The sequence below is a fragment of the Balaenoptera physalus genome (assembly GCF_965194825.1).
Source record: "Balaenoptera physalus genome assembly, chromosome: 3".
NCBI classification, from domain to species: domain Eukaryota; kingdom Metazoa; phylum Chordata; class Mammalia; order Artiodactyla; family Balaenopteridae; genus Balaenoptera; species Balaenoptera physalus.
Window position 1 is genome coordinate 117,313,468 of NC_138890.1, and position 27,851 is coordinate 117,341,318.

Genomic DNA, 27,851 nt, shown 5'->3' on the forward strand with positions numbered 1-27,851 from the left:
TTCTCAACTCAGTATAAGAATATAGATGGTTTTATCTTCAGAACATCTATTTGTTGTTATATATCATAGAAGACACTGTATCAACTCTTTCAAGGGATAGGACGGAAGTAGAAGAAAGGATTTTAAATATGCAAGTGTGGAGTAAAGAATCACACATTTGAGAAAATTTCTTATATTAATAGTAAATAGAAACGTTGAGTCTCAAGAGGATCAACTTAACATTCGCAGGCCAAATATAAGCAGAACACAGAATAAAAATAACTTCTAAACTGGTTTGATCTTTAAGAGAAAAATCATAACCTTTTTAGGCTATTTGAGTGCCTGTATGATAATCTAATTTCTTAAAACTGTTTCTTCAAACTACGGCTGCCTTCAGTCTTATATATAAATTTAAATCTCTTGTGTACACAACTCAATTTTATTTTTTTTCTTAAGGATTAGAGTGCTAGATGGGACTTGCCTGGTGGCACAGTGGTTAAGAATCCGCCTGCCAATGCAGGGGACACGGTTTGATCCCTGGTCTGGGAAGATCCTACATGCCTTGGAGCAACTAAGTCCGTGCGCCACAGCTACTGAGCCTGCGCTCTAGAGCCTGCGAGCCACAACTACTGAGCCCACGTGCCACAACTACTGAAGGCTGCGCACCTAGAGCCCATGCTCCGCAACAAGAAAAGCCACCACAACGAGAAGCCCGTGCACTGCAACGAAGAGTAGCCCTCGCTCACCACAACTAGAGAAAGCCCATGGGGAAGCAATGAAGACACAGCGCAACCAGGAATTAAAAAAAAAAAAAAAAAAAGAAGCTCAAATGATGATTTATTAAAAAAAAAAAGAAAAGGATTAGAGTGCTAGAATGGAAAGACTTCAAAGATCCTAAGGGTATAAAAATTAGGTTGGACAAATACACACATTTTTCCAGGCTAAGGAAATAAAAACCAGATGTTCCTTACAGATGCCTGTGACGTTTAAAAGCACATCTCTGGGGCAAGACTATGACTTGATACAACAGGATAGATTCTAATTATGTCATGAATGGAGAGGTTAATGAACTGCACCTTTAGGAATCTTAATTTATGTAGGTAATTTATATATGTAGAGTATTAGCATATCAATCTTTTTTAAAAAATAAATCTATTTATTTATTTATCTACTTATGTATTTTTGGCTGCGTTGGGTCTTCGTTGTTGCATGGGCAACTCTTCATTGCGGTGGCTTCTCTTGTTGCAGAGCACAGGCTCTAGGCACATGGGCTTCAGTAGTTGTGGCACACAGGCTCAGTAGTTGTGGCTCATGGGCTCTAGAGCGCAGGCTCAGTAGTTGTGGCGCACGGGCTTAGTTGCTCGGTGGCATGTGGGATCTTCCTGGACCAGGGCTCGAACCCGTGTCCCCTGCATTGGCAGGCAGATTCTTAACCACTACACCACCAGGGAAGTCCCTAGCATATCAATCTTGAAGCTTTTTTAGATTGCCATGTGAATTTTCTTATTATTCTTCTGTGAAAATAGATGCTTAAAAAAAAGGACAACTATCATTTGAGCTAATGTGGGTTCTGCCAATTGCTGAGTATGCCTACTCCATTTATGCATTTTGGACCTGGGGAAATAATCCTAGGGTGGGTTTGAGGCCCCACTAGACCCACTATGAGACGGACCTTAGCAACACCACAGTGACGATCTGACCTCCACAAGCCCCTCCCCTGACTGGTGGACCACAGTGAAATTTTAGGTCTCCTGGAATTAGTGTCAGTTCAGAGTCAGTGTCCGGTAAGCTCTGAAACGTCTGATTATGTCCTTTCCTCCCAGCACAGCCACCACAGTAGGGTATAACATGTTGGTAGTGTAGCAGGGTCCTTTCCCAAGGGGACCCAGCCCATCCTTCATTCAGGGGGTTCTGGGTCTGTAAATGGCTCAAGTCTGGGAAATAATGGAGGGACCATGACTTTCTGTTTTTTACGATTCAAGTTATACTTACATTCACCTGACCTAGAACTCTTCTTCCACTTGTGCAAATCAAGTAAGAGTTTAGTAGACTCTCTGTCTATTTCACTTCTAGGAACACCAAGATCAATTAGCAAATTCTACAGGTCTCTGTGAGTCACATTTTTCTAATTACTGCTTCGACTCAGCTGTCCATTATAATAACCACACCCACTTGTCTTTGGTGATTAAGTGCTGTCCACTGGCCTCTGCCAGCCTGACCTACAGATTTTGGACTTGCCAGCCTCTCCACAATTGCATGAGGCTATTTCTTAAAATAAATCTCCCTCTTTCCTTCTATATATATATGTGTGTATAGATAGGTAGATAGTACACATACTATATACTTTCCAGAGAAACAGAATATATATATATATATATATATATATATATATATATATATGTGTGTAATTCTGTTTTTTTCTAGAGAAAAAGAATATATGTTGCTCTGTTTTTGGAAAACCCTGACTACTGCAATGGAAGGCATTTAATAAGCAGAAACAGCCTAGTTTTCTAAGGATCAAGATAAAAAAGGACTTGAGTACACTACAAATTTAAGAGTTGAGAAATTATTTTTTGCTTTCTGGATTTTGTTCAGCAACAATCTCAGATTTTGCTGGAGATAGTACCTAACCGCTAAAAACAGTACAACCGACCAATCTTATTTTTGTATAAATATGCATTCAAGAATTAAAATTGGTAAGAAAGCCCATATCTTTTCAGAAACTAAAAATGGTCTACTTTAAAAAAATTAGGAATTAAAATAAAAATTGAGGGGCATAACCAGACGCAAGCAAGGCAAGTTTGGCCAGCAGAAGGAGGTGAGGGCTTACATTGTTTTGCTTTGTCCATGTCCTTGTTGGCCTCATTGACCGCATGCTGTATCTCATCCAGCCAAAGAATTTTAGAAGCACTTTGAGGGTCCTGAGGATATGGTCACAGAATAAAAGAAAGAACAGTGAATGATGATGAAACAGAATTAAAAACGTCTTTTTAGGAGCCACTTTATTAAAATCTCCACAAACTCTTACTTAGCAACTATCCAGCACAGCCACAAACTGTACAAGCTACTGATGGAACAGACTCCCAATTGGACCACTTCTCCCTTCTCCAAGGCCACCCCTTTAGTCCAGTCCCCCATCATCTCTCACTGGACAGCTGCTTCGATCTCCTACTTGCTTTCATTGTTTCCAAGTTTGCCTTTCACCACAGTGGTCCCCTACAGAGAACCAGATGATCTCCCCAAAAGGGACAGATCATCACGCCACTCCTCTACTTAAACTCCTTTAGAAGGTTTTGCCCAGCAGTTTGAAGGAAACAACACTCCCTTCCCATGAACTGTGGGGATCTGATGATCTGGCCCTGCCGACCCCGCTGGCTTTACCTCACTCTTCTCTACTCACTGTTTCAGACTTTCACACCAGCCTCCTTCAGATCACATCATTCTACCCCAGCTGCACGGCTGTTGGTTTTGTCTTATCATTCAGGCCTTAATTCAAATGGCACCTCTTCCAAAAAAGCCTTCTCTGGCTACCTTAGTCAATCAAATACTCTCTCCTCCAATCACTCAGTAACTGTGGTTTCCAAGGTGGCCCAGGGTGCCATGGAAATACTTTCAATTTGTGGGAAACAATGATACTTGAATTTTATCAGACACAGGGACAAATATAAGAACAAAAATATCCAAACAGAAACATGGTGATGGGCTTCAAGGAGCTAACAGTTTAGCAGGAGAGACAAATGCATCAAAAAATTATAATTATTGGATAAACAACAAGGTCCTACTGTATAGCACAGGGAACTATATTCAATATCCTGTAATAAACCATAATGGAAAAGAAAAAATATATAATTATAATACAATGTGATCACAGCAATATTACCTGTAGATACACAATCTAGAAATAGCCAAGAAGAGATTAATTTATATTAGGAGTGATGAGTTGCAGGGGGAGAAAAGACCAAGTAGTTAAGGATAGCTTCAGAAAGGAAGTGGTAGCAGCAATAAAAAGGTATTGAGTTATCTTTACTAGTTTTTACTTTTGGGTTGATTCTGATGATCTTACTCCAAATGTGGTGCTTATATAATGTAATTAAATAGGACTTTCAGACAGCAACTGCGTTTCATATAAACTTGTCTAAGATTACAAGTAAATTTTGTTAGCAGTAGAAATTAAATATTTTCAGAGAAGATGAGGCATTTCATTTTAAATAGTGGGAGCATTAGCCTATTTGTAGGAGTAAGTGTCATGTACTAGAGCCGGAAGCAAGACCGTGAATGAAGAGAAGGTAGGTCACTGGACCCATGGAGAACCAGCTCCATCATTTAGGACTCAAGAAGGATGGGGGGCAGGAAGGAGAAATAACATTCACCAGCTTCTTCAGCAGGCTTCAACCCCATTTCCCCCAGAGGCTAAGAGGAGATGATATATGTGGAAAGGGCTCTGAAAATGAGACAAAATATCTGCTATTTCATCCTGTAACCTCCAGACTAATGAAGACCATTGAGGAAGGCTTGGTTCCTGCTTCCACAATCACCTTTAGCTAGATCTGCCACATGGGAACCATCAGCTAATAAGAGTTTCCATTTTTTGGGAGAATGGATGTGGAAGGTTCAAACAGGAAGCAAGATGGGAAGTTGAAAACTAGAAGAGGAATGAAGAGACGGGAATAGAAAGTATTTTTTTCTCTGCTTCTAAGCCAGAGAGAACCCAACCACTCCCCAAGGTATAGCCTAAAAACTAAGCTCCACACAAGTTCATTTCTGTCTTTCTCAGGTTGTTTTTGAAGGGTATTTACCAAATTCCTTCATAACTTATCAGTGTAGAAGATGTACCGTACAAACTTTTACCCAGATGCGAAGGAAGTTACAATCCCACTTCAAAGCTGAAAGTATGAGTTTTGTAAGCTAAACCCAAGAGAGACTTTGCAAATCAAAAGAATGTAAGTCAACAGTTTAAATCATCACCCACTGACGTAAAGGTTGCTAGAATTAAATGTAAAACCAAGAGTAAAAACTGAATCCTACCAGTGTAAGGTCTCCCTTTCAACTGCTCACTAGAAGACTGGAAATAGGACATTTACAGGATGGCCGTGACTCTACCTCCAGCTAAACATCCAGGTTCAACATATGGGTTACAGACTATTTAAGTCAACAGAAAGTAGGCCATCTGAAAATCAAGTAATAAATTCCCGAATTTAGATGACTCCTAGAAAATTTTAAATAAAAAAGTAACTTCTCTTCAATATTTTGTGGTTTTTGGTTATTATTTCTGCAATAAAATAGCATTCTATCTCAGTTTGTGCTACCATATATTATTTGGTTGAAGTATTAAACACGGATTTTTGATTGTAAAATTCTTGGTGTGATAACATTCAACCAAGATGTGAAAAGTTTACACAGATCCATTTCCTCCCACCTTATTCCTTAACCTTAAATCTTGTGAAACTTGCATTTTCTGATTCTTGCTGCATTTTTATAGTCAACAGGCTATTGGGTTGTCTGGCTTAGCATTTAAGTTTTCTTAATTATAGGAAAATTTGTTATAATGCAGTTGTTTTTTTTTTTTTACTACATATTAAATTATATCCTGCAGAATATAACTACACATACAAGCTTACATGTTAAACAACTATGTGAACGTGTTTAACATTACTGAGTTGAACACTTCGTAAGTGTTAAGATGGTAAATTTTATGTTATGTACATTTTACCACAGTTAAGAAAAAAAAGCTTACTGTAAACCTGCTCACCAATACCCATGGGATAAAGGCAGTCCTCTGTGTTTTAATGTTGTATTATGATTTTAGTTTAATCAAACAGTGTTTTTGGGCGGGGGTCCCTAGTTATCTGACCCTATTGAATTATTGAATGGCTTAGAATATGTTTAGCTGTGGCAAAACAAAACACAATGAAACCAAGTTTTGGCCAAGCATTGATGACAAATTCAGACTAATGTGACACTGAAGGAGAATTTTCAAAGTAATCAAGAGCTTAAAACAATCTTAACTTCTTAAAAAAAAGTTTGCTTTCCATGATTCATTTAGTTTACAATTACATAATGAGTTTAAGAATTAAGATTTAAAATAGCTCGAAGGATAAAGGAAAGGATAATTTCTGACAGCTCAATTACTAAGTAGAAATGACACTCTAGAACTTCATTTTTAAACTGGGTAAAAATGAGATATGGGACAGATTCAAATCTAACTGCTGCTCAGCATCTGTTTCCAGCTTACTTCTGTCAAGGACTGTTCTTAATGGCATTCATTCAATGCACATAAATTCACTGGGTGGGAATTACAGCTTCTCTCCAGAATGGACTATGAAGGGTAGGGAGGAGTTAGTGACTTTCTCCGGGGATAACGTAACATGCTCACAGGCTCAGGCTGAGTCATGCACACTGAAACATGAGTGCTGTCACACCCTTTCCCTGCAGAGGACCCTGGCAAGCTTCCTGTCTGCAGAGCACAAGAGAACACGCTTCTACAGAGAGAACCAGGTTTCCAATTGGTGCCAACACATGGAACCGAAGTGAAACCATACTCCCTAATTTTAAACATTTGAGAAACGGGGCTCAGATCATCAAGATGAAAGCTGTCATCTTTGTAGCTGTTGGAACACTGCTTCTGTCACCTGCTTCCTGTCAAAGTGGTAAGCTCTTTTCTTATGGGGTAGAGTGGGAAGGCTGGTTCATGTCCCAAGAGTCAACTGAATCTAATCTCTTTTACATTTCACACAAATTGCACTGCCAAAGGCAGAGTTTGATCTTAGTTATTAAAAGGTGGAATCATGGACGTGAAGAGATATAGTCTGTTCACTATTCCAATCTTGTCAAAGACTAAGTGTTCTCTGCTGATATTTAAAATTTTGTGGCATAGTCAAGATGTTAGATCTCTACAATTAAGTCAAGAATCAGTTTTCTTTAAAAGTTTTTGATTTTCTAAGAATTTCCTCTGATTTGGCAAAGGTAACATTTTTTTAAGAGATTTAAAAAATCCTATGTTTATACCTCCTGGTGAGCCACAAATGGGGGAAATGAGAATACTCCCTGATAGACGGAGTGGTCTGCTTTCAGTAATCAGTTATGCTAATGAATTTGTGCTTCCCAAAAGAAATATGTGTTTCCTATTTCACTCAATACAATGTTAGCCTGTAACCTCCTGCTTGCTCTAAAAGTAATCAATTTGGGATAGGGGTATCCACAACCCCCTTACTGTTGGGGTCCTACCCCAGCCAACATTTTAGGAACAGGAGAGCTGAAGGGAAGAAATGACAATGGGGGGGCGCGGAATAAAAATTTAAAAAACCAAGGCTCTATAAAGGAATGCTGCTTACACTGATAGTTGGAATGACTAAGGTGGCTGAAGGACAGCGCTGAGAGAACCAGCAGAGAGCAGTAGCTTGTGTGAGATTTACAGATGAGTGAGTGCTCTTTCCGGGAGTAGATGAACCAAAATGAAGCAGAAGAGCATAAGAAAAGGGGTTTGGGGAGGTGGTTCCTTCAAGGTGCTGGTGGGGTTTGGTGGACGTGAAAAGGGGGGAATTTAAAAGGTGACAAAGTAATGCGATAGCGGGGGAGTGGGGGAGATCAATTAGGAGTTTGGGATTAACATATACACACTCCTATATATAATATAGGTAAACAACAAGGACCTACTGTATAGCATGGGGAACTATACTCAGCATCTTATAACAACCTATAATGGAAAAGAATCTGAAAGAGAATATATATAAAATATATTTTTTATGTATATAAAACAATCACTTCGCTGTACACTTAAAACTAACACAACACTGTAAATTAACTATACTTCAGTTTAAAAAATTATTTTTAAGAAAAGGTGACAAAGTGAAAGGCAGTGAATTTGCTTTTGTCAGTAGGGGTTGGGGAGAAATGTGAAGGAAGACCCCGTTATTTAGTGGCTGAAGTCTGTTCCCTTTGGGGATCAGTCCTTCTCCAAGGCCTTTTCTCAGGTTGAAAAACATTTCAGAAACATCATGCCAAATAAACCTGCATAAAAAACTAAAATAAATGACAAAATATATATGTAATTTAACAAGTACTATTTCTTAAGGAAAACTAGGCCCTAAGGAATAAAACAGCCAGAATTCTCATGGAAATGGAATCAAGGCTTGTTCACAGAGTCACTGTTTAGCATGTTTTCAGGCATGATGTCTTGCTCAATCGCTGGAATTTTCTGAACAGTGACAAACACTATAGTTTCAACAGCTCTCTTATCAGATTCTGAAGGGACATAACTCGTATAGCATGTTTTTCAGCCCACATTTTTCAGCTTTGTGCCTGTCTGGAAAGGCACTTCTCTGTGGGTGATGTCAGATGCAAGGATTTTCCAAAATGCCAAAGTGCGCAGCAGGATTTGAGCGGCTGTACTCGAGTATCACACAACATGCCTTCTAAGTTCACATCTACACACTGGCACAGAAGAATGCCACTTCCCCGATTTCTCTCTCCTTTTCTCTAATCTTTCTTCCCTTAAGGACACCTGACCACCCCCTCTCATCCTTGCTTGTTCAGCGACACTCTCCCTCTGCGTTACACCCCAGATTCAGTTTGTGCAATCTCCAGGTTCTGAGGGAGGCTTCAATTTCACCCGGGAGTGAACTGGTAGAGATGAAAGCAGGAAGAGAAACTGGCTTTGAATGAGAGCCAGGTTACTAAATACTAACCTCAAGGATTCAACATGCAGGAATTCAGAGCTCGTGTGAAAAGAGGTAACCAATGGCATTTTAAATCGATGTAAGTATTAGGTTTATATTCAGCATAAAAGCTCATCTTAAGGTAACATTAGAAATGTGAGAGAATCTACTTTCTCTACATGTCAAGGATTAACTTACGGAAAATTACACAGTGAAAAGCAGGTCTGAGTGTTAAGGTTTATTTTGTCTTTGAAATTGCTCTTTCATGAATTACGATTATTAGTATCATCAACATGCCAGCCAGTAAGAGCCAAATATTTATAGTATGTAATTTGTTTCTATCCTCTTTTTCTTTTTTCTCATTTCCAACTTCTGGAATCATTTTATCAATTTCCTCTTCTGATTTTTCTTCCTTTGTCTACTTTCCCCTTAAAATCTGGCATTTCCCCTCAAGTCTGCCTTTGGGTTCTTTCTTGTCACATCTCTCCCTAGGGCATTCAAGCACTAAATCAAAGTATGGTCTCCACGCAGACTAAAAAACCCATAACTCTCATTTGGGCTCCTGAGATTTTGGACTCCACATTTAAGTCTTCTAACCTGTCATGGGACATTTTACATTCTAATATTGCACCAGCAATTCAAACTCAGGAATACTCAAAACTAAGATCTTAGTTTCTCCCTGTGTTGCACCCTCCGTCCCCTGCCCCGTCCCATGTTCCACCTGTCTCTCCTCCAAGACATCCAGAGTACAAACCTCCCAGTCACTTCTGTTTCCTGCTTCTCCTGCACCGTTTCCAGAGCCAGTCAGAGCCAAGTCCCGCTGAGCCTCTGTTATAGAGTCTCACGTGTTCATCTTTACCTCTCCAATGCCATTGCTCTAGCTCTGTAACCCACCAACTTGAGTTTGAAATGACTACAGTAGCCTCCAAATCAGACCCCCTTGCCTCTAATTTCTTACCTTTTTAGCCTATTCTCTATGCTGTCATCAAAGTCATCTTAAACACAAATCAAATCATGATTATATTAGTTTCCTATTGCTGCTGTAACAAATTTCCACTACCTTAGTGGCTTAAAACACAGATTTTTTGTATTTCTGAAGGTCACAGGTCCTAAAATCGAGGTGTCAGCAAGGAGGTTCCAGGGGAGAATCTGTTTTCTTGCTCTGGTCAGCCTCTAGAAGCATGTGCATTCTTTGGCTCGTGGCTCCTTCTTCGACCTTCAAAGCCGGCAGCATAGCATTTTCCAGTATCTCCAACTTTGACCCTTTTCCTCCTCCTCTTATAAGGAGTCTTATGATTACATTTGGCCCACTGACCAATCCAGGATACTCATTCCATCTCAAGACCCTGAAGCACATCTGCAAAAGGCCCTTTTGCCATAGAAGGTAACATATTTACAGGTTCTAGGCATTAGCAGATGGAAACTTTGGAGAGCCATCATGCTGCCTACCTCAACGGCCATTCCTCTGTTCATCATTTTGTCTGTGTACAACTCCAGCATCTGTGAATGGGCACATGATTTCTTAGTACAGTTTACGGGCCCTTCAGAGATTTGGCTGTAACCTACTCTTTCAACTTCATCTCTCAGATGCACCTTATTTGCATAAGAATGTTTTTGTGTATCTTCTCCATTAGTCTGAGAGTTGAAGACAGGGATGGCGTTGATTTAAAACTGGGTATCACTGGCATATAAACATGCAATAAACATTTGCTGAAATCAACTCATCTGATATTTCCAGATCCCATGTCAGCCTACACAACGCCTTTGCCCATTCATCACCTACCAGAATCTTATTCTTCTATTAAATTCCACCTCTTTATGAACCTTGCTCATCTTCGCTCATGTTCATCTTTTCCTTGACACTTTGCTCAAACATCTAAATCTACTGACTCTCGTCTGAAGAGTTTATAATCTATACAGTCTATACAGTTTATAATCAATATGACGTTAGCCTATAATGGTCTGAAGTGCTATTTTTGTTTCCTCTTATGGTATCAATATTACAAACTCCTTACATACAAGGAGTTGTCATCTAGTTTGGGTTCCTGCATGGGTTAGCATGCTGCTGGGGCATATGATATACACTAAATGCATTCCTGTTAATTACCTGATCTACAATGATTTTTTAAAATAAAAATGACCCTAAATTCTACCATTACAGAAATTATGTAGCATAAGACATCTAGTTTTATTGTCTCCTGAACCACAGATATGACTCAGCAACAAATCATATGTTAATACTTCTTTTCAATTACAGGCATGGAAGGTGATACAGACAACTTGGCAAAGCCAACCTTACCCATTAAGACCTTCCGTGGAGCTCCCCCGAATTCTTTTGAAGAGTTTCCCCTTTCTGCCATAGAAGGCTGGACAGGAACCACCACGACTGTAAAAATTAAGTGCCCTGAAGAAAGTGTTTCAAATCTCCATGTGAATAATGCTACCATGAGGTACCTGAGCAGCTCTTTAAGTACCAGACTGATACCTGCCATCTACATCCTGGTGTTTGTAGTAGGTGTGCCAGCCAACGTGGTGACCCTGTGGATGCTCTTCTTCAGGACCAGATCCATCCGTATGAACATCTTCTACGCCAACCTGGCCATTGCAGACTTTCTTTTTTGCGTTACACTGCCCTTTAGAATAGCATACCATCTCAATGGGAACAACTGGGTATTTGGAGAGGTCATGTGCCGGGCCACCACAGTCATCTTCTACGGCAACATGTACTGTTCCATTCTGCTCCTCGCCTGCATCAGTATCAACCGCTACCTGGCCATTGTCCATCCTTTCACTTACCGGGGGCTGCCCAAGCGCACCTATGCCTTGCTAACGTGTGGATTGGTGTGGACAACGGTTTTCTTATATATGCTGCCATTTTTCATTCTGAGGCAGGAGTACTATCTTGTCCAGCAGGACATCACCACCTGCCATGATGTCCACAACACATGCGAGTCCTCGTCTCCCTTCCAACTCTACTACTTCATCTCCTTGGCATTCTTTGGATTCTTAATTCCATTTCTGGTCATTATCTACTGCTACACAGCCATCATTTGGACGCTTAATGCAAAAGATCGTAGGTGGTTGTGGTATGTTAAGGCGAGTCTCCTCATTCTTGTGATTTTTACCATTTGCTTTGCTCCAAGCAACATCATACTCATTATTCACCACGCAAACTACTACTACAACAACGCCGATGCCTTATACTTCATCTATCTCATAGCTTTGTGCCTTGGTAGCTTGAATAGTTGCCTAGATCCATTCCTTTATTTTCTCATGTCAAAAATCACGGATCACTCCACGGCTTACCTTACAATGGTGAAATCATCTTAGAGAACAAGGAAAGCTATGTGTGAAAACATACACTCTTGGGATAACATATGTATACTGCAAGGACCTCTATTCTCTAGCTCCATGTGTGAGCCCCTAAGAAATGGTGTTTCAAAATAAAACATTACATAAACAGTAACTTAAAAAAAACCTATCAGTATTTTAAGAATGAAAATTCAGGAGAAAAAGGTATCTCTATCTGCCTGACTGGTACTTCAAGTTCTTTAAATCTCCATCTTCCCTACTTCTAAGAGGTTTCTATTCTAGATGATCTGGAGGAGGAGGATGGAACGGGGGGCAAGGGTGCAGCATGGGGGGAGCTAAAATCTCAGTTTTAGTGTCTGGGGTCATTTGTAATTCTTCTGCCTCCTTCAGCTCTCATGCTGGTCGCTGCCTCATCAGCTGATTCTATGTGTGTAATGTCTCTCAGTAGGGTCCGTTATCCTAGCCCCACCTTTGCTTTCTAACCGTTCGTCACTGCCAGCCTATCCTCCACTTCTCAGGCCACTGCCAGATTAATCATCCTCAAATACCAGTCTGAATACATCACTCAAAACCCCCAGTTCAGAAACCTCCATTGACCATTCACTGCTTTGGAATTATAAATCTTTAGCTTAGCATTCAGGCTAACACTAACTTTATTTCCCAAAAAACCTGGCATGTGATCTAGGCACCTGCCGAGCTTCTTGCTTTGCTGTGATCTAGACTTCTCCTCACTTTGCCCCTGCCACTAACCGGGAAGCTATTTCTAATATGTTTGCCTTAATTCTTCCCAACACTCAAAGTCCTCAAAGGACCATTCTTCCCTGACTCTCTAGCCAGAGTTCATTTTTCTCACCTGAACCTTCAAAGCATTTTTTGGTATTTTTATTATGGCATTTATATAGGGCTCATTTATATACAAATATTAATTCCATAAGCACTTATTAAGCACCATGTGTAGTAGAGAAGGGGCCTGTCCTCTTCCTTAAGCTTCTTGTAGCAATGCCAGGCCCAAGTCTTCCCAGGGTCTGTGGAGCCAGGCTCCATGCTTTGCACATCATGTGGCTGAATGAATGAAAGAATAAAATCCCAAAGCATCTAAACAGCATGAAAGCCAATTAAATTCATACTGAAAAGGCAAAGTATTCCGTATGACATGGCACATTATTTTTGGTTGGCTATATTAAAAAAAAAAAAAAAAGAAAGAAAGCTAAGGATATATTCATGAGGTCATTTATAAATTTAAAATAATGACTCCATTATTTTTGTCCTTATACCTAGTTTTTAATGGGGAAATGATATTTTGTTATAAATGCCCAGTACATTCCTGTAGGGAAGTGACTATATTTCCCTTAGTTTAGAGATTAGCCAGAAGGTGGAATATCAGTGGTTAAGGGCATGAAGGATTGTGAGATGAATTTTCAAGTCTGTAGGAATGTGCATTGACCATATACTTTGTAGTGCCCATCAAAACAATAAAAAAACATTTTAAATGCCTATTTTTGAGTGTGCAGAGTTTCCTATTTCATTGGACTCAGATTAAAAAAATGCAAAAATGCACATGAAGGCCATTTACAGTATCTGTGTGGTTATGTGAAGAGTAAAAATAATAACTAAAGCAAAGCAAGAAAAACTAATCAAGTAAGTTTCAGATGCCCAAAACTTCAATGGAAGAAACTGGTTTCTGCAAACAAAGTCATAAACTGTAACACAGTTTTACCTACAGAAAAAATATGACACTATTCACTTGTTAAAAGCACACTTAATTTTTATGCAGTAAATATGCATGCAGGAAAAGAGAACTTTGGGGGTGTATAATTCATATACCTTCCACAATTCTAAAGCAAAGCCTTCAATTTAAAAATAGCTCACATGTAGAGAATGGACTTGAGAACACGGGGATGGGGATGGGGAAGGGTAAGCTGGGACGAAGTGAGAGAGTGGCACGGACATATATACACTACCAAGTGTAAAACAGATAGCTAGTGGGAAGCAGCCACATAGCACAGGGAGATCAGCTAGGTGCTTTGTGACCACCTAGAGGGGTGGGATAGGGAGCGTGGGAGGGAGATGCAAGAGGGAGGAGATATGGGGATGTATGTATATGTATAGCTGATTCACTTTGTTATACAGCAGAAACTAACACACCATTGTAAAGCAATTATACTCCAAAAAAGATGTTAAAAAATTAAAAAATTAAAAAACTAAATATAGCTGACAATTCACTGCCTCTAGTGAATACACCCTGAAAGTGTGTTCTCTGTTAAGTATATGCCAGCATGCCCACTACTCAGCCTTTCCCCTCAAGAGATGGAAGGAATTTGGTGCCTACACAAGGTTATACTTAAAAGACTGTTGACGAGGACCAAGAATTCTCACCAACTTACACCACTGTCCTCAATCTTTGATAAAACTGAGCATTCTATTAAGATGTTATCCATCGTGACTTTTAATGGCTGTATACTTTGGCACAAGCTTTACTTTATATTGACAATACCAATAATGTAATTTTCTTCTATTATTTTCCAAGGCTAGACCTTTGGAAAGCAAAGCACAGAAACAGCCCCATAAAAACAACTGAAAATTTCCAGGTATCACAACAGCAGAGGTTCAAAAGCAAATAGAGACCCCACCAAATAACAGAATCACATTTTTTTTCCAGGGAAAGAGAATGGGCTGAGAAAACAAAGTTTCAAAATTAATGGGCAGAGAAAGAGAATCTGTGTTTAAAATCGGCAACTTAACCAAACCAGACTCATTGCTTACTGCAATGTTTTTAATCCCTTAATTATTGTCAGTGTAGTTCACGCTCCTAATTTTATAGGCCAAAAGTGGTTTAATGCCTGAGCTCTAACTCAGGTCCCTACGCTCATATTCCCTGCTCTAATTACACTATTAAAGAACTGCTTTCACACTTAGGAAGGATGCCCAACAGACAGGAGGCACAGCACGGACACCAGCAAGGCTTCTGAGTGCCCTGGGGAGGTGCTGTGGAATTCCATCTTGACCTAGAGCCCTTAGATTGGGACGCTCAGGAGGGGACCTCCACTGCTCGCCTATAAAAGGTCTGTGGAGTTAGTTTCACCTTAACGACAAACACCCATGTGGCTGTTGGCAGAGAGAAACCCAGGCCTGTCTCTATCCTGCGCCCAGAAGATCCCAACTTGTGAACAGAGTAAAGTAAACCTGTGTCGAGGAAACACCTTGTGACAAAGACATCACTCACCACCCACTGACCTGTGTGGCAGCCAGAAGTGCCCACAAAAATACTAGCTACAATATTTCAGCACTTTTTTGGGGTGACAAGCTCCACGTCAAATGCTCTACACTTATACATACACACATTATAATCAATGTAATTATATGTTAATATGTAAAAATATAAATATATATTACTCCTTTATTATATTATGTAATCATTGAAGCCTCACCGTAATCCTATAAGGTAGGTACTATTATTCTCATTTTACACATGCGAAAACCGAAGCACAGAGACTTTTGGTGACTTGACTAAAACCTCTACCTCATTTGTGGCAAAGCCGAGATTTGAATGGTGCCTGTCTCCAAAGCTAATACCTTTAGCTTTCAATGCTGTGTCACGTGCTACAGCCACAGCTACATCAGTAGAAACAGCAGGGGGCGGCCCAGTCCTCCTTGCTGACAGGGTCCACTCTCCTCCCCAGGGGTTTGGGGACATGAGGCCAGGTTGGAGTCTCATTCTCCCAGTCACTGGCCTGGCACTCAAGCCACAAGTGGTTACGTCCCAGGTAGCATCAGGTGACAGGTCTTCCTCTCCACTCAGTTCTTCCAATAGTGGCTAGTATCTGTGGGATGTCTCACAACAACGGTACAAGCTCTGTCGCCAGATAAAGCCCTCTGCTCTTCAGTGGGACCTGGCCAGGTCAGTTTCCTCCTGTGCCTAGAACAAACCAAGCTGGTACCCATCTAGCCCTGCCATTACCTGCCTGCATCATCCTGCTTCCCACTCACCAAACCAACTCTTCCTTACCCTTCAGGAGCAGCTCCTGTTCTATCTCCACACCAACCTACCTTAGGGCTCCAGTTCACAGAAACCCCAACCATCTCTGAATCACTCTGGGCATTCCTCGTTTTGACGTTTTGCCACATACCCACCTCTACTGCTATTTAACTATTCTATATGAGAATGCCCACTGTCTTAGTAACTTTCTAAGCATCCTGAGGATAAGGACAGAACATTCAAATGGTATCATGTGTTCCTCGGCTCCCCCTTTCCCCTACCAGATGCTATATACTGCACCATGAATACAGTGTGTGCTCAGTAAATATCCAATAACTTGGACTGTGAACAAGAACTCATCCACAAGTGCATTTTTAGTGAAAGAGTAGAAGCAGTCAGCAGCTCTGGAGCTAGTTTCCCCCTCATGTTTGACACCAGGAAAATAACAGCCCTATTAACTTGTAATCTGATCCATACATAGATAAGCAAATTATGAGCTTTAGGAAAAATGGGTAAAAAAAATCCTCCCTCTTGCCCCTCTGTCCCCAACCTGGTCTGTAAATTTAAAAGAAACACACCTACTAAGACTTACCACGGTTTTCTGTGTTTTCGCCTGGTACAAAACATCCTGGTAGTGCTGGGCAGAGTCTGGGTCCACATCTTTAATCCTAGCAGTGGGTAACAGCAGACTATCTAAGGTTTTCAAAGGATCCCCTTCATCAATGGCTTCATTGATGTACCCTACAGCTACAACTCCTAGAAAATGAAGAAAAAAAGTTTCCTTTTAAGTCATAGTACATTATAAGTTTTCTCAAATGACCTATAGCAAAGATTGAGTTAGAAACGGGGGCTGAAGAAACCACACACACACACACACACACACACACACACACACACACACACACACAAACTGCAAGAGCTAATAAACAAGTACAGCTAAGGCTTACATAGTAGGTCAATGTACAGAAGTGAATTGTATCTTTCTATACTTGCAATGTGCAATCTGAAAATGAAGTTAAGGAAAAATTCCGTAATAGACTCCAATTACAAATCCATTACAATTACAAAAAGAATAAACACTTAGGAATAAATTTAACAAAACAAGGATGAGACACAGACACTGAAAATTATGAAACACCGTTGGAAAAAAAGACCTAAATAAAGGGAAAAATCATCCCATGTTCATGGATCAAAAGACTTAATAAGATGGCAGTACTCCTCAAATTGATCTACAGAGTCAGTGTAACCTCTATCAAAATTCCAGCTGCCTTTTTTTTAAAAACAGAAATTGACCAGCTGATTCTAAAATTCACATGGAAATGCAAGGGATCAAGAAATAACCAATGCAATGTTGGGGAAAAAAAGAGAGTTGGAGGACTCTTCCCAATTTCAAATTTACTACAAAGCTACAGTTAATACTGCATGGTACTGACATAAAGACAGACTTAAAGATTAATGGAATAGAATTTAGAGTTCAGAAATAAACCTTTACACGTATAGTCAATTGATTTTTAACCAAGGGTGCCAAGACAATGCAACAGGTAAATAACAGTCTTTATAACAAATGGCACAGACAACTGAATGTCCACTGCATAAGAATAAAGTTGGACTCCCTACATCACATCATACACAAAAAGTAACTCAATATGGATCATAAACCTAGACATAAAAGCTTAAAATATAACTTTTTAATCTCTTAGAAGAAATTTAAGAGTAAATCTTTGTGGTCTTGTGTTAGGCAATACTTTTTACCTGTGACCACCAAAAAAATAAATAAATAAAAGAAACGAATACATGGGATGTTGTAAAAATTAAACCTTTAAGAGGTACAAACTATTATGTATCAAATAAGCTATAAGGATATATTGTACAACATAGGCAATATAGCCAATCTCATAGAGTAACTACAAACAGAATATAACCTTTAAAAATTGTGAATCACTGTATTAAACATCTGTAACTTATACAATATCGTACATCAACTACACTTCAATAAAAAATTAAACCTTTTGGGCTTCTCTGGTGGTGCAGTGGTTAAGAATCCGCCTGCCAGTGCAGGGGACATGGGTTTGAGCCCTGGTCCAGGAAGATCTCACATGCCACGAATCAACTAAGCCCGTGCACCACAACTACTGAGCCTGCGCTCTAGAGCCCGTGAGCCACAACTACTGAGCCCGCGTGACACAACTACTGAAGCCCGTGTGCCTAGAGCCCATGCTCCGCAACAAGAGAAGCCACAGCCACAAGCCCGGGCACCACAACGAAGAGTAGCCCCCACTCGCTGCAACTAGAGGAAAGCCCGCATGCAGCAACAAAGACCCACTGCAGCCAAAAATAAATAAAATAAATAAAAAAAAATTAAACCTTTTATGTTTCCAAGGACACCCTCAAAAAAAGTGAAGACGATCTATAGAATGGAAGGAAATACTTCCAAGTCCTGTATCTGATAAAAAACCTTATATACCTGATATACAAGCATTATAACTATATAAGGAACTCTTAACAACTCAACAGAAAGAGAAAAAAAATTTAAAACAGGTAAAGGACTTGATCAGGTATTTCTTTAAAGAAGATATACAAATGGCTAATTAGCACATGAAAAGATGCTCAGTATCACTAGTTATTAGGAAAATGCAAATCCAAATCACAATGAAATACCACTTCATAACCACTAGGATGGCTATATTAAAAAAGACAATAACAAGTGTTGTGAAGATGGGGTGAAATTGGAACTCTCATACGTTGTTGGTGGGAATGGAAAATGGTAGTCACCTTGGTAAACAGGCAGTTCCTTAACATATTAAACATACAATTGCCATGTGATCCAGCAGTTCCACTCCTAGGTATATACTCAAGAGAACTGAAATATAGTCACATATAGTCACACAAAAGCTTATACTTGAATCTTTATAGAAGCAATATTTATAATCGCTAAAAAGTAGAAACAACCCAAATATCCATCGACTGATGACTGGATAAACAAAATGTATATCCCTAGAATGGAATGTTACTTGACCTAGAAAGGAATATGAAGTATAATGATACATGATACAACACGGATGAACCTTGAAAACATTATGCTAAGAGAAAGAAGCCAGACACAAAAGGCCCCATATTACATGACTCTATTTATATGAAATATCCAGAATCGGAAAATCCATAGAAAAAAAGTAGATGAGTGGTTGCCAGGGGGTGGGGGGAGGGGGAAAAGGGAGTGACTGCTAACGGGTATAAAGTTTCTTTTTGGGGTGATGAAGATGTTCTGAATTTAGATACTAGTGATGGCTGCACAATTTTTTAAATACATAAAAAACTACCATAAAAACACAATAAAAGGGTGAATTTTATGGTATATGAATTATATCTCAGTAAAGCTGTTATAAAAAGGGGAGATAATCTGACATACAAGTAGCAGCAGAGATGCTCATTTCTAGTGTAACCCTCACTTACATAATAATGCCAAAGTACTGGATGATGGAACCATAGAATAGCAGAGCTGGAAGAATTTAATGTAGAGATGTACAGAAAAGAAAACGGAAGTGCAAAGAGATTTGGATATACACTCTATTATTTGGTTTAATCTACTTCATCACTCTGTAAAGAATGCCAAAGAGACAGTTCAAAACCAAACAATTCCCTATAGTGTTAGCAGAGTGACTTTCAAGGTCAGTATAGTCCAGTGCTGTCCAGTGGAATGTTCTGTGATGATGAAAATGTTCTGGGCCATCCAATATGGTAGCCAGTAGCCACATGCAGCTAATGAGCATTTAAAATGTGGCTAGTATGAGCCACTATGGAGAACAGTATGCAGGTTCCTTAAAAAACTAAAAATAGAACTCCCATACGACCCAGCAATCCCACTACTGGGCATATACCCTGAGAAAACCGTAATTCAGAAAGAGTCATGTACCACAATGTTCACTGCAGCTCTATTTTACAATAGCCAGGACATGGAAGCAACCTAAGTGTCCATCGACAGATGAATGGATAAAGAAGATGTGGCACATATATACAATGGAATATTACTCAGCCATAAAAAGAAATGAAATTGAGTTATTTGTAGTGAGGTGGATGGACCTAGAGTCTGTCACACAGAGTGAAGTAAGTCAGAAAGAGAAAAACAAATACCATATGCTAACACATATATATGGAATCTAAAAAAAAAAAAAAAAATGGTTCTGAAGAACCTAGGGGCAGGACAGGTATAAAAACACAGACAGAGAATGGACTTGAGGACACAGGTAGGGGGAAGGGTAAGCTGGGACAAAGTGAGAGAGTGGCATGGACATATACACATTACCAAATGTAAAATAGATAGCTAGTGAGAAGCAGCCGCATAGCACAGGGAGATCAGCTCGGTGCTTTGTGACCACCTAGAGGGGTGGGATAGGGGGGGTGGGAGGGAGGGAGACGCAAGAGGGAAGAGATATGGGGATATATGTATATGTATAACTGATTCACTTTGTAATAAAGCAGAAACTAACACACTATTGTAAAGCAATTATACTCCAATAAAGATGTTAAAAAAAATGTGGCTAGTATGACTGAACAACTTCATTTTACATTTTATTTAATTTTAATTAGTTAAAATAGCCACATGTGGCTGTCAAGTGTAGGTCGGCTCCATAGAAATTAATGAAGTCATGCATGTTTGGGGATATTTTTAAGGTTCAAGTGTGGCTAATTAATGTCACAAATTCTCTAATGCGGGCTGGTAAAATTACATCTGGATCCCTAATTCATGGATGCACCAAAGGATGAATAAGCATATCCACCAGTTTAACCTTCTACTATCTCTACTACATACAGGATCTTAGGACATAGACTGTAAGGTCCAGGAATGAGAAGCACAGAAGCCAAGCCATGCAGTTGGAAAAGTTTCTGAAAGTCTAGTACAAGGGATCTATTTGGAGGTCACTTCTCAACACTGCCTTATTCTTAAGAATAAACTATCATCCAGTCATAAAATACTATAGTGTATGTATGTATGGGTGCATTATTCATGGATACATGTACACATGTGTACACATACACACACACACACATTCACATGCTAACAGGGGGCTTCCGCTTCCCAAGTGAGTGCTCATGGACAAGAATTAATGAAGAAACTAAACATTAATGAGCAGTAAGCTTAGAAAATAAGCACACCTAAAGCCAAACAGTATCTCATTTTGTCAGTTATTTTTCTCCATAAACAATCCGAAGCCACTCTACAAATGTGATATGCTATGACACAGAATACATACTTCTAATTTTTAAGCGGTATCTTCATCTGACATTCAAATTAAAGGAAAATATTTAGCTAAGTATCTCCTGAATGAATGACCCCATAAAGACCATTGCTAAGAATGAAAAAATCTGTAGGAGAAAAGGGACACTCTAAAATGTCTAGAAATTATTTCGGACTATAATACTCCAATATGTTGGAAGAAGCAGCAAAAATACTTCTCTAACATGCGAGTCAGGTTATCTCAAAACATTGGAAGAACTTGAGAAAGTCTAAGTACTACCCACATACAAGGTATTATCATTTCACCCCGTAATATTTATACACTGGAGAGCATGGAATACTTATATCATTCTCTGGAAATGACAGTTGACCCCTTATGTCAGTTGACCTCCTTGGGTCAACTGTTCTAAATACTTTTAAACATCCCATCCAAAAATGATCTTTACAGAACTACATCTAAGAAAGAGAATGTGTGTTCCTAGCAGCTGATCACCTGGGAATGAGTGCATGCCAGCTGACTTGATTGAAATCACCTGCTTAAGTTTTTGGTGTGTTTCTAAGAACACAAGCTGCTGATGTCACAGTAAATGACTTCACAGGAGCTGAAAAACCTTCCCATAAGTCCCCTGGGTCCATCTGCATCACTTCCTCTGTTTAAAAATAAAGAGAAAATCCCATTTGAGTAAAGACTGCTGAGCCTCAGTTCATGGCCCACTGATTTAAATCATCATGTGATACTATAACATTCTAGTCCAAGAAGAGAGTGGGCATTCCCTTAGAGGTGTTGTATTTGAGACAGCAGATGAGGTAACTGACAAAGAATGGTACCTACCAAACTTAAAAAGCAAAAATTCACAGGAAGAAAACTTCCTTGTCTAAGTTACCTGGTTAAAATAATACTCCTCTAAGGCTCAACTGGGAAAAGTAAACTTTCCATTAAGAAATCAGCAAAGCAGGCTTCCCTGGTGGCGCAGTGGTTGAGAATCTGCCTGCCAATGCAGGGGACACGGGTTCGAGCTCTGGTCTGGGAAGATCCCACATGCCGCGGAGCAACTAGGCCCGTGAGCCACAACTACTGAGCCTGCGCGTCTGGAGCCTGTGCCCTGCAACAAGAGAGGCCACGACACTGAAAGGCCCGCGTACCGCGATGAAGAGTGGCCCCCGTTTGCCGCAACTAGAGAAAGCCCTCGCACAGAAACGAAGACCCAACACAGCCAAAAATAAAAAAATAAATAAATAAATTTATTAAAAAAAAAAAAAAGAAAGAAATCAGCAAAGCATCCAAATCTGAGGAAATGCATTTAGCAGCTTCTCCATTCAATTCACCTTCCACATTTATAATTTCCCATTAGCTACATACCTCATCCACACCACAATTCAGACACAGGATTAGACTCTGGAGTGTGTGGCAGGGGTGGGATGGGGAGAGTAACGCACTTTCAAGATGTCCATGAAAAGTTCTCAGCTCTTTCAGATGATTTAATTTCTATATTGTGCAATTCGGGCCTACTTGCGATGGTATATTTATTTTAATTTAGCTGTTAAAGCAATTACCTAAACAGATGATATCAAACTCAATAATTCAAGAACTTTAAACAAAAATACCCCATTTTGACAAAACAACAAACCAAAACAGAGAGAAGTTAACTCTTTTATATTAAGTCCCCCAAATTCTAGAAAGGAAATATTAGCCTCTAAAATTACTATTCTGGTTATGGCATATAAGCTTCACGCCAAGATGGTTAAAAGAAATGTGATAATGGCCGTGTGAAATGTCCCATGGAGAACAACTCAGTAGTACAGTTACCTAGATAAATGCCATACAAATCCAAAGAGATTTTTGCTTAAAAATATTCACCTACAAAAGACCACTTTCTTTCAAAGTTATACACATGATACTGTTTTTCTTTTCCTGGTAAAAGCAAAGGCTCTATCTGATAATCTGGGACGAAAAATGGCAGGTCCTTCCTCGCACCCCCTTGTCAATGTCAAGAATGAGAGTAAAACTACACTTGTTCAGTACTGAGAATTAACGCACCTTCACCTGTATAAGCAGGACATACATAAATCACCAAAGCAAACCTGGATTGTGCATGTTGTCACAAGGAATAAGGAAAAAGTTAGAAAACAAAGATGGAACATGATTTTGTGTTTTGCCAACCCTTGAGTGGCATTAGCCAAAGCACCCAAACCATCACTGGAGACTGAGTGTGGAGCTGGGGAGGATCAAGGAGGAAGGCAGGAGGGCAGGAGGCTGGGGACCTGAGCTTTGTAAGAGGACACACACACACCAGTGTCGTCCCCCACGCCCCCCCCAACTGATGATGTTGAACGTCTGCTTAAATTAGTGCTTCCCTCATAACTAACATCTGGCAAGAACTACCAGCTCCCAAGCCAACATGCCAGAAAAGAGCCAAGTGGGTGATGATCTGAGGCAGGGATCCCCAAATGCCTCACTGAAAGAAAATGCAGAGAGGCAGCAGAAAGTCGTGTGGTCACAAAGCAGCAATTATACTCATTGCCTAAGTTACAGATCTCCCCATTCGTCACTCTGTTTTTATAAGTAAGAGGCAGGATAAGGAAGCAAGCTGACATTCAAGAAAGCATGTCTCAGCGCACATCTTCTTGGATCGTCCACTTTCATGCTCAGAGCTCCTAAGTTCTAGAAGCACAGCAAATCACCATGATTTGAGATCATAAAACAACAGTTAGACTGTGTTGCAATTTCTTCTTAGGGCAGGAACATGTGTCATATTTCAGAAAAACGCCCATGTACATAAAAGGTCAAAATAAAGTTGAGTGCTTAAAAAGCTGAGTTATTTATAGCAGTCATCTTTCAAGTACCAATAAATAGAAAAATACTAGGACTTGTATTTATGTACTTTTATTCTATCCTTTTATGTCTTATGTTTGCTGTGTAATGTTTATAACATGTTGGGACAGTAGTACAAAAATAACATTTACATATAAATACATACAGACTTGTGAGGGGAGAGTGCTCTCACAGGGCTCTAGGGCAGCCCTAATGTAGAGGACCGTTCTGTCCAGCTACCTTATTCTCCCACTATAACTAGAGAAGGAAACTGTTCCATACTTACGGTCATTTTCTTCTTGAATTTCAATATTAACCATGTCAATACAATTCTGAATTTCATTCCAGCTTAAGCTATCTTGCCCTTGGGATAAGGCCTCCAGTTTAATGGAGAGTAGTGCATTTGCGTAACTGTAGAAGAGAAAACAAGCATGATACTAATCAGAGACATTCATTCTTTGTTCATGTTATGCATCTTAAATTGGACATGCATCTTAAGTTTGACACATGTGGCTCACTGTGATGTTATGAGGTTAGACAAACAGGATAAAGGCAAGTAAAACTGTCTTGCGCAGCTTTGTCAACATACACCAAGCTCACTTAGACTAAGGGTGTTTTTTTTCCTTAAAAATACTTTTAGGTACAAATGCTTTTTAATGAAAGTTCCTCAAATTCCAATCTTGCACTTAACTCAAGCAAAAAAACCTCAACCTTCTTAACTCTGTGAAATTACTTGCTTTTTTCAGTAACTATTTTTCCTTCCCTTTGTATGTCTTGGTTCTGCTTAGTCTCCAGATGAGTATTATGGGATAAAATTCGGAATTACCACGGTTCCTAATCTTTCCATCAAGTGTCCCTTTTTTTTTTTTTTCTCGTTCATTCCCCAAATCCAAGCCGTGAGTGGCCTTTTTTTTTTTTTACTGTAACCCTAACATAGCTGAGTTACCTTGTGACCTAATACTTCCAGTGACAAATCAAATAAAAAGCAAATGCAGTTCCAGAAATCTTGCTGAATAACACACATCTTCACTGCCTGTTTTCTTTTCAATACATTTATTTATTTATTTATTTCTGGCTGTGTTGGGTCTTCGTTTCTGTGCGAGGGCTTTCTCCAGTTGCGGCAAGCGGGGGCCACTCTTCATCGCGGTGCGCGGACCTCTCACTATCGCGGCCTCTCCCGTTGCGGAGCACAGGCTCCAGACGCGCAGGCTCAGTAGTTGTGGCTCACGGGCTTAGTTGCTCCGCGGCATGTGGGATCTTCCCAGACCAGGGCTCGAACCCGTGTCCCCTGCATTGGCAGGCAGATTCTTAACCACTGCGCCACCAGGGAAGCCCATTGCCTGTTTTCTTGAAGAGGTGGTGCATGAGTTGACCCAGAACATCCTAGTTTCCTCTTCACCTGTCCATTCCTCAGGCTTCACAGCAGGTCTTCACCACCTCTGTCCTGTGTCCACTCACTGTCATTACATCCTTACCCCTCATTTTGATCCCTGACCCTCCTCACTCTGTGCAGCCCTCTGGAAAATAGAGTTTGGTCAACACTCTGATTATTTTTCCTGTCTTGAGAAATTTTAGGAAAAAAAGATGATCCACCTTGACATATTATTAAGAAACTTTCATTTCTCAATCATCAATTTTCCCATTTAAAAACTACAGAACCAATGTTACAACCATAAGCTAACATGAGTGAGCTCTTCCAGCCCAAAGTATAGAAATTCAATAGTTTAATTTGCTTGTGCATCTTTACACCAGGGAAATAAAGAGCAATCCTCTATGTACATATTGATTCACTCTGCAGTATGACTTCTGAAGAGAACCTACGGATTTGCTAACAGTAGAGGTTCAAAGAAGTAAGATCACATTGAGTCTATAATTGTTTTCTCATTGCGACAGATTTTCTCAAAGTTCTGCATGCTCCAAGATGACACTGAGGTGTCTTCTACTGAGTGTAGCTTGGGAGAGAAAAACATCATTCAGAATAGGAAGTGGGGGAGATGATTCATTCTCTGTGCCTGAACAAGGCATCACCAAACACAGGCTTGAAACTGTTTCAGTGTCCTGTGTGAGATTTTCATCTTATCAAGAGTTATAAACCTAAGAAAATACTCTTCTATACTTACTAGTAGCAATGTATACTAAATAATACTGACCACAATGACAATATGGATAAATGGCAACTTGCACTCATTAGCATCCCTTATAGATGGAGACCATTCTATAAGAAAGCGCAAAATCCTTACAGGCATTTCACGTCTGACATTTAACGATGACCCAATGGGAATAAAATGAAAAAGCTTAAGGATGAACACAGAAAAAAGAACAAAACCCACAATCACCCATCATTTCTTCAGAAATGAACAAATACTAGCCAAAGGGAAAAATTTTATGAATAACACAACATAGTTCCATAGGCTTTCCATATGAGGATTAGTCTCCAGCACTAAAGGCATCAACTTTGGATGTTGTAGTAGTTTACCCGACCAGGCCTATGTCTTTTCCCTCCCCACCTTTCTCAGAGTTCTCTTCGGTGTCTGCTATGGATAGACTAGTACGATTACCTTTCTAACACACTTGGGAAGCTTTGAGAAGATTAAGATTCCAGTTTTGTTCAGCAGATGCTTATTAAGCACTAACTATCTGCAAAACCTGTGGCAGGCACTATAGGGAGATTAGGAGAAACAAGATGCAGTCTTTACTTCAAGGAGCTTTCAGTCCATTAGATAAAATGACAAAAAACTCAAAAGGGTATAAGAGCAGAGCATACGAAAGGCCATAAAATTAGAGGCAGTCCATAAGAGTGGAAGTAACGGGGTTCCAAGGAAGGAGAAGTGGAAGGAAACCCCTAGTGGTGGAGCATCTTGCCTGGGACAGGCACTGAACCAAGCACTTTATCCTCAGAACTGTTCTGCAGATACAGAGTAGGTGTTTTTGTTGTGTGTGTTTGTTTTTGTGCTTTACAGATGAACAGAAAGGGGCCCGGCTAGGAAGAGTCAAACTTAGATATTTTTGGCTCCAAGGTTATGTTCCTTTAACAACATCGTGCTAGTTCTCAGAACAGATGACATTAGCTGGGGTGGGAGAAGCATGCAAATAGTTCACGGAAGCATCCTCTATGGCAGGAAGGGCTTGGAAGCCCCACTACTGTGCCAGGCGGAGATGGGTGATAGGCACTGCGTTCCTGGTGGTGAGAGGAGCATGCATAGGAGCAGATAAGCCAGAATGAACAGAGTGTGTTCAGATCCATCTCGGCTGAAGTGTAAAATACAAGGAGGGTTGTAGCTGGAGCAAAGGGCAGAACACCACGATGAGGGTTAATTCAGATAAGAACAGAGGACAATCAAATAGAGGAGCATTATAAACAGAGCTACGTTTTAGAACAATTAATCTGGGAACAGTGTATGCCTAGACCCAATGCCAACCCTATGTCACTCTTGTGAGAATTGGACAAAAGAACCTTTCTGGGAAAACACAGCCCCAAGGGCAGAAGCCATGGTAAACTGGTAGAGACTTTGTAAGAATTCATCCAGGTGGCCCTGCCCAGTACCCGTGTACTATGAAGAAGTTGTACAACCATAAGGGAGATGCCCAGTGTTCCTTAAACCTGAACACCTGCCAACTTGGGCTTCCAAGAACTGGGTTAAAAGCTGACATGGAAATTGAAATGTTGAGGCTGTGAAAAATCACTTGGGGCCATTGGAATATTCAATACAAGAACCAAAGGGGGTCCTGGAATCTCATGTCGGTATTGGGTCACCCAGAAAGTGCTTAAATGAAATTTTTTAAAGATTATTTAAACAAACACAAATTTTAAAAGTGTTGCATACAGAATACTTGCACTCTGAAGCAGTATCTGTGGCCCCAGCTGAAAATCACAGTATTGGTTCT

At 39.9% G+C, this 27,851-nt stretch overlaps 2 protein-coding genes across 4 annotated transcripts in view; one reads left to right on the plus strand and one right to left on the minus strand.

Annotated features, from left to right (window-relative positions):
- The window catches only part of IQGAP2 (IQ motif containing GTPase activating protein 2), a 284,130-nt gene that overhangs the window by 67,419 nt on the left and 188,860 nt on the right, over positions 1-27,851 (minus strand). For both annotated transcript variants that reach the window (XM_082457089.1, XM_082457090.1), the window contains exons 12-14: positions 24,253-24,377; positions 16,514-16,677; positions 2,810-2,900 (exon numbers count right to left, since the gene is read on the minus strand). In XM_082457089.1, coding sequence (XP_082313215.1) covers positions 2,810-2,900; positions 16,514-16,677; positions 24,253-24,377 — 380 coding nt within the window. The remainder of the gene's footprint in view (positions 1-2,809; positions 2,901-16,513; positions 16,678-24,252; positions 24,378-27,851) is intronic.
- On the plus strand, positions 3,132-13,439 carry F2RL2 (coagulation factor II thrombin receptor like 2). 2 transcript variants are annotated; one of them, XM_082457324.1, is made up of 2 exons: positions 3,132-6,626; positions 10,891-13,439. In XM_082457324.1, the coding sequence occupies exons 1-2, from the start codon at positions 6,383-6,385 to the stop codon at positions 11,961-11,963; spliced, it is 1,317 nt and encodes a 438-aa protein (XP_082313450.1). In that variant the 5' UTR covers positions 3,132-6,382; the 3' UTR covers positions 11,964-13,439. The 2 variants fall into 2 exon arrangements, with proteins under 2 accessions (XP_082313450.1, XP_082313451.1); XM_082457325.1 differs by lacking the exon at positions 3,132-6,626 and adding an exon at positions 6,666-8,733.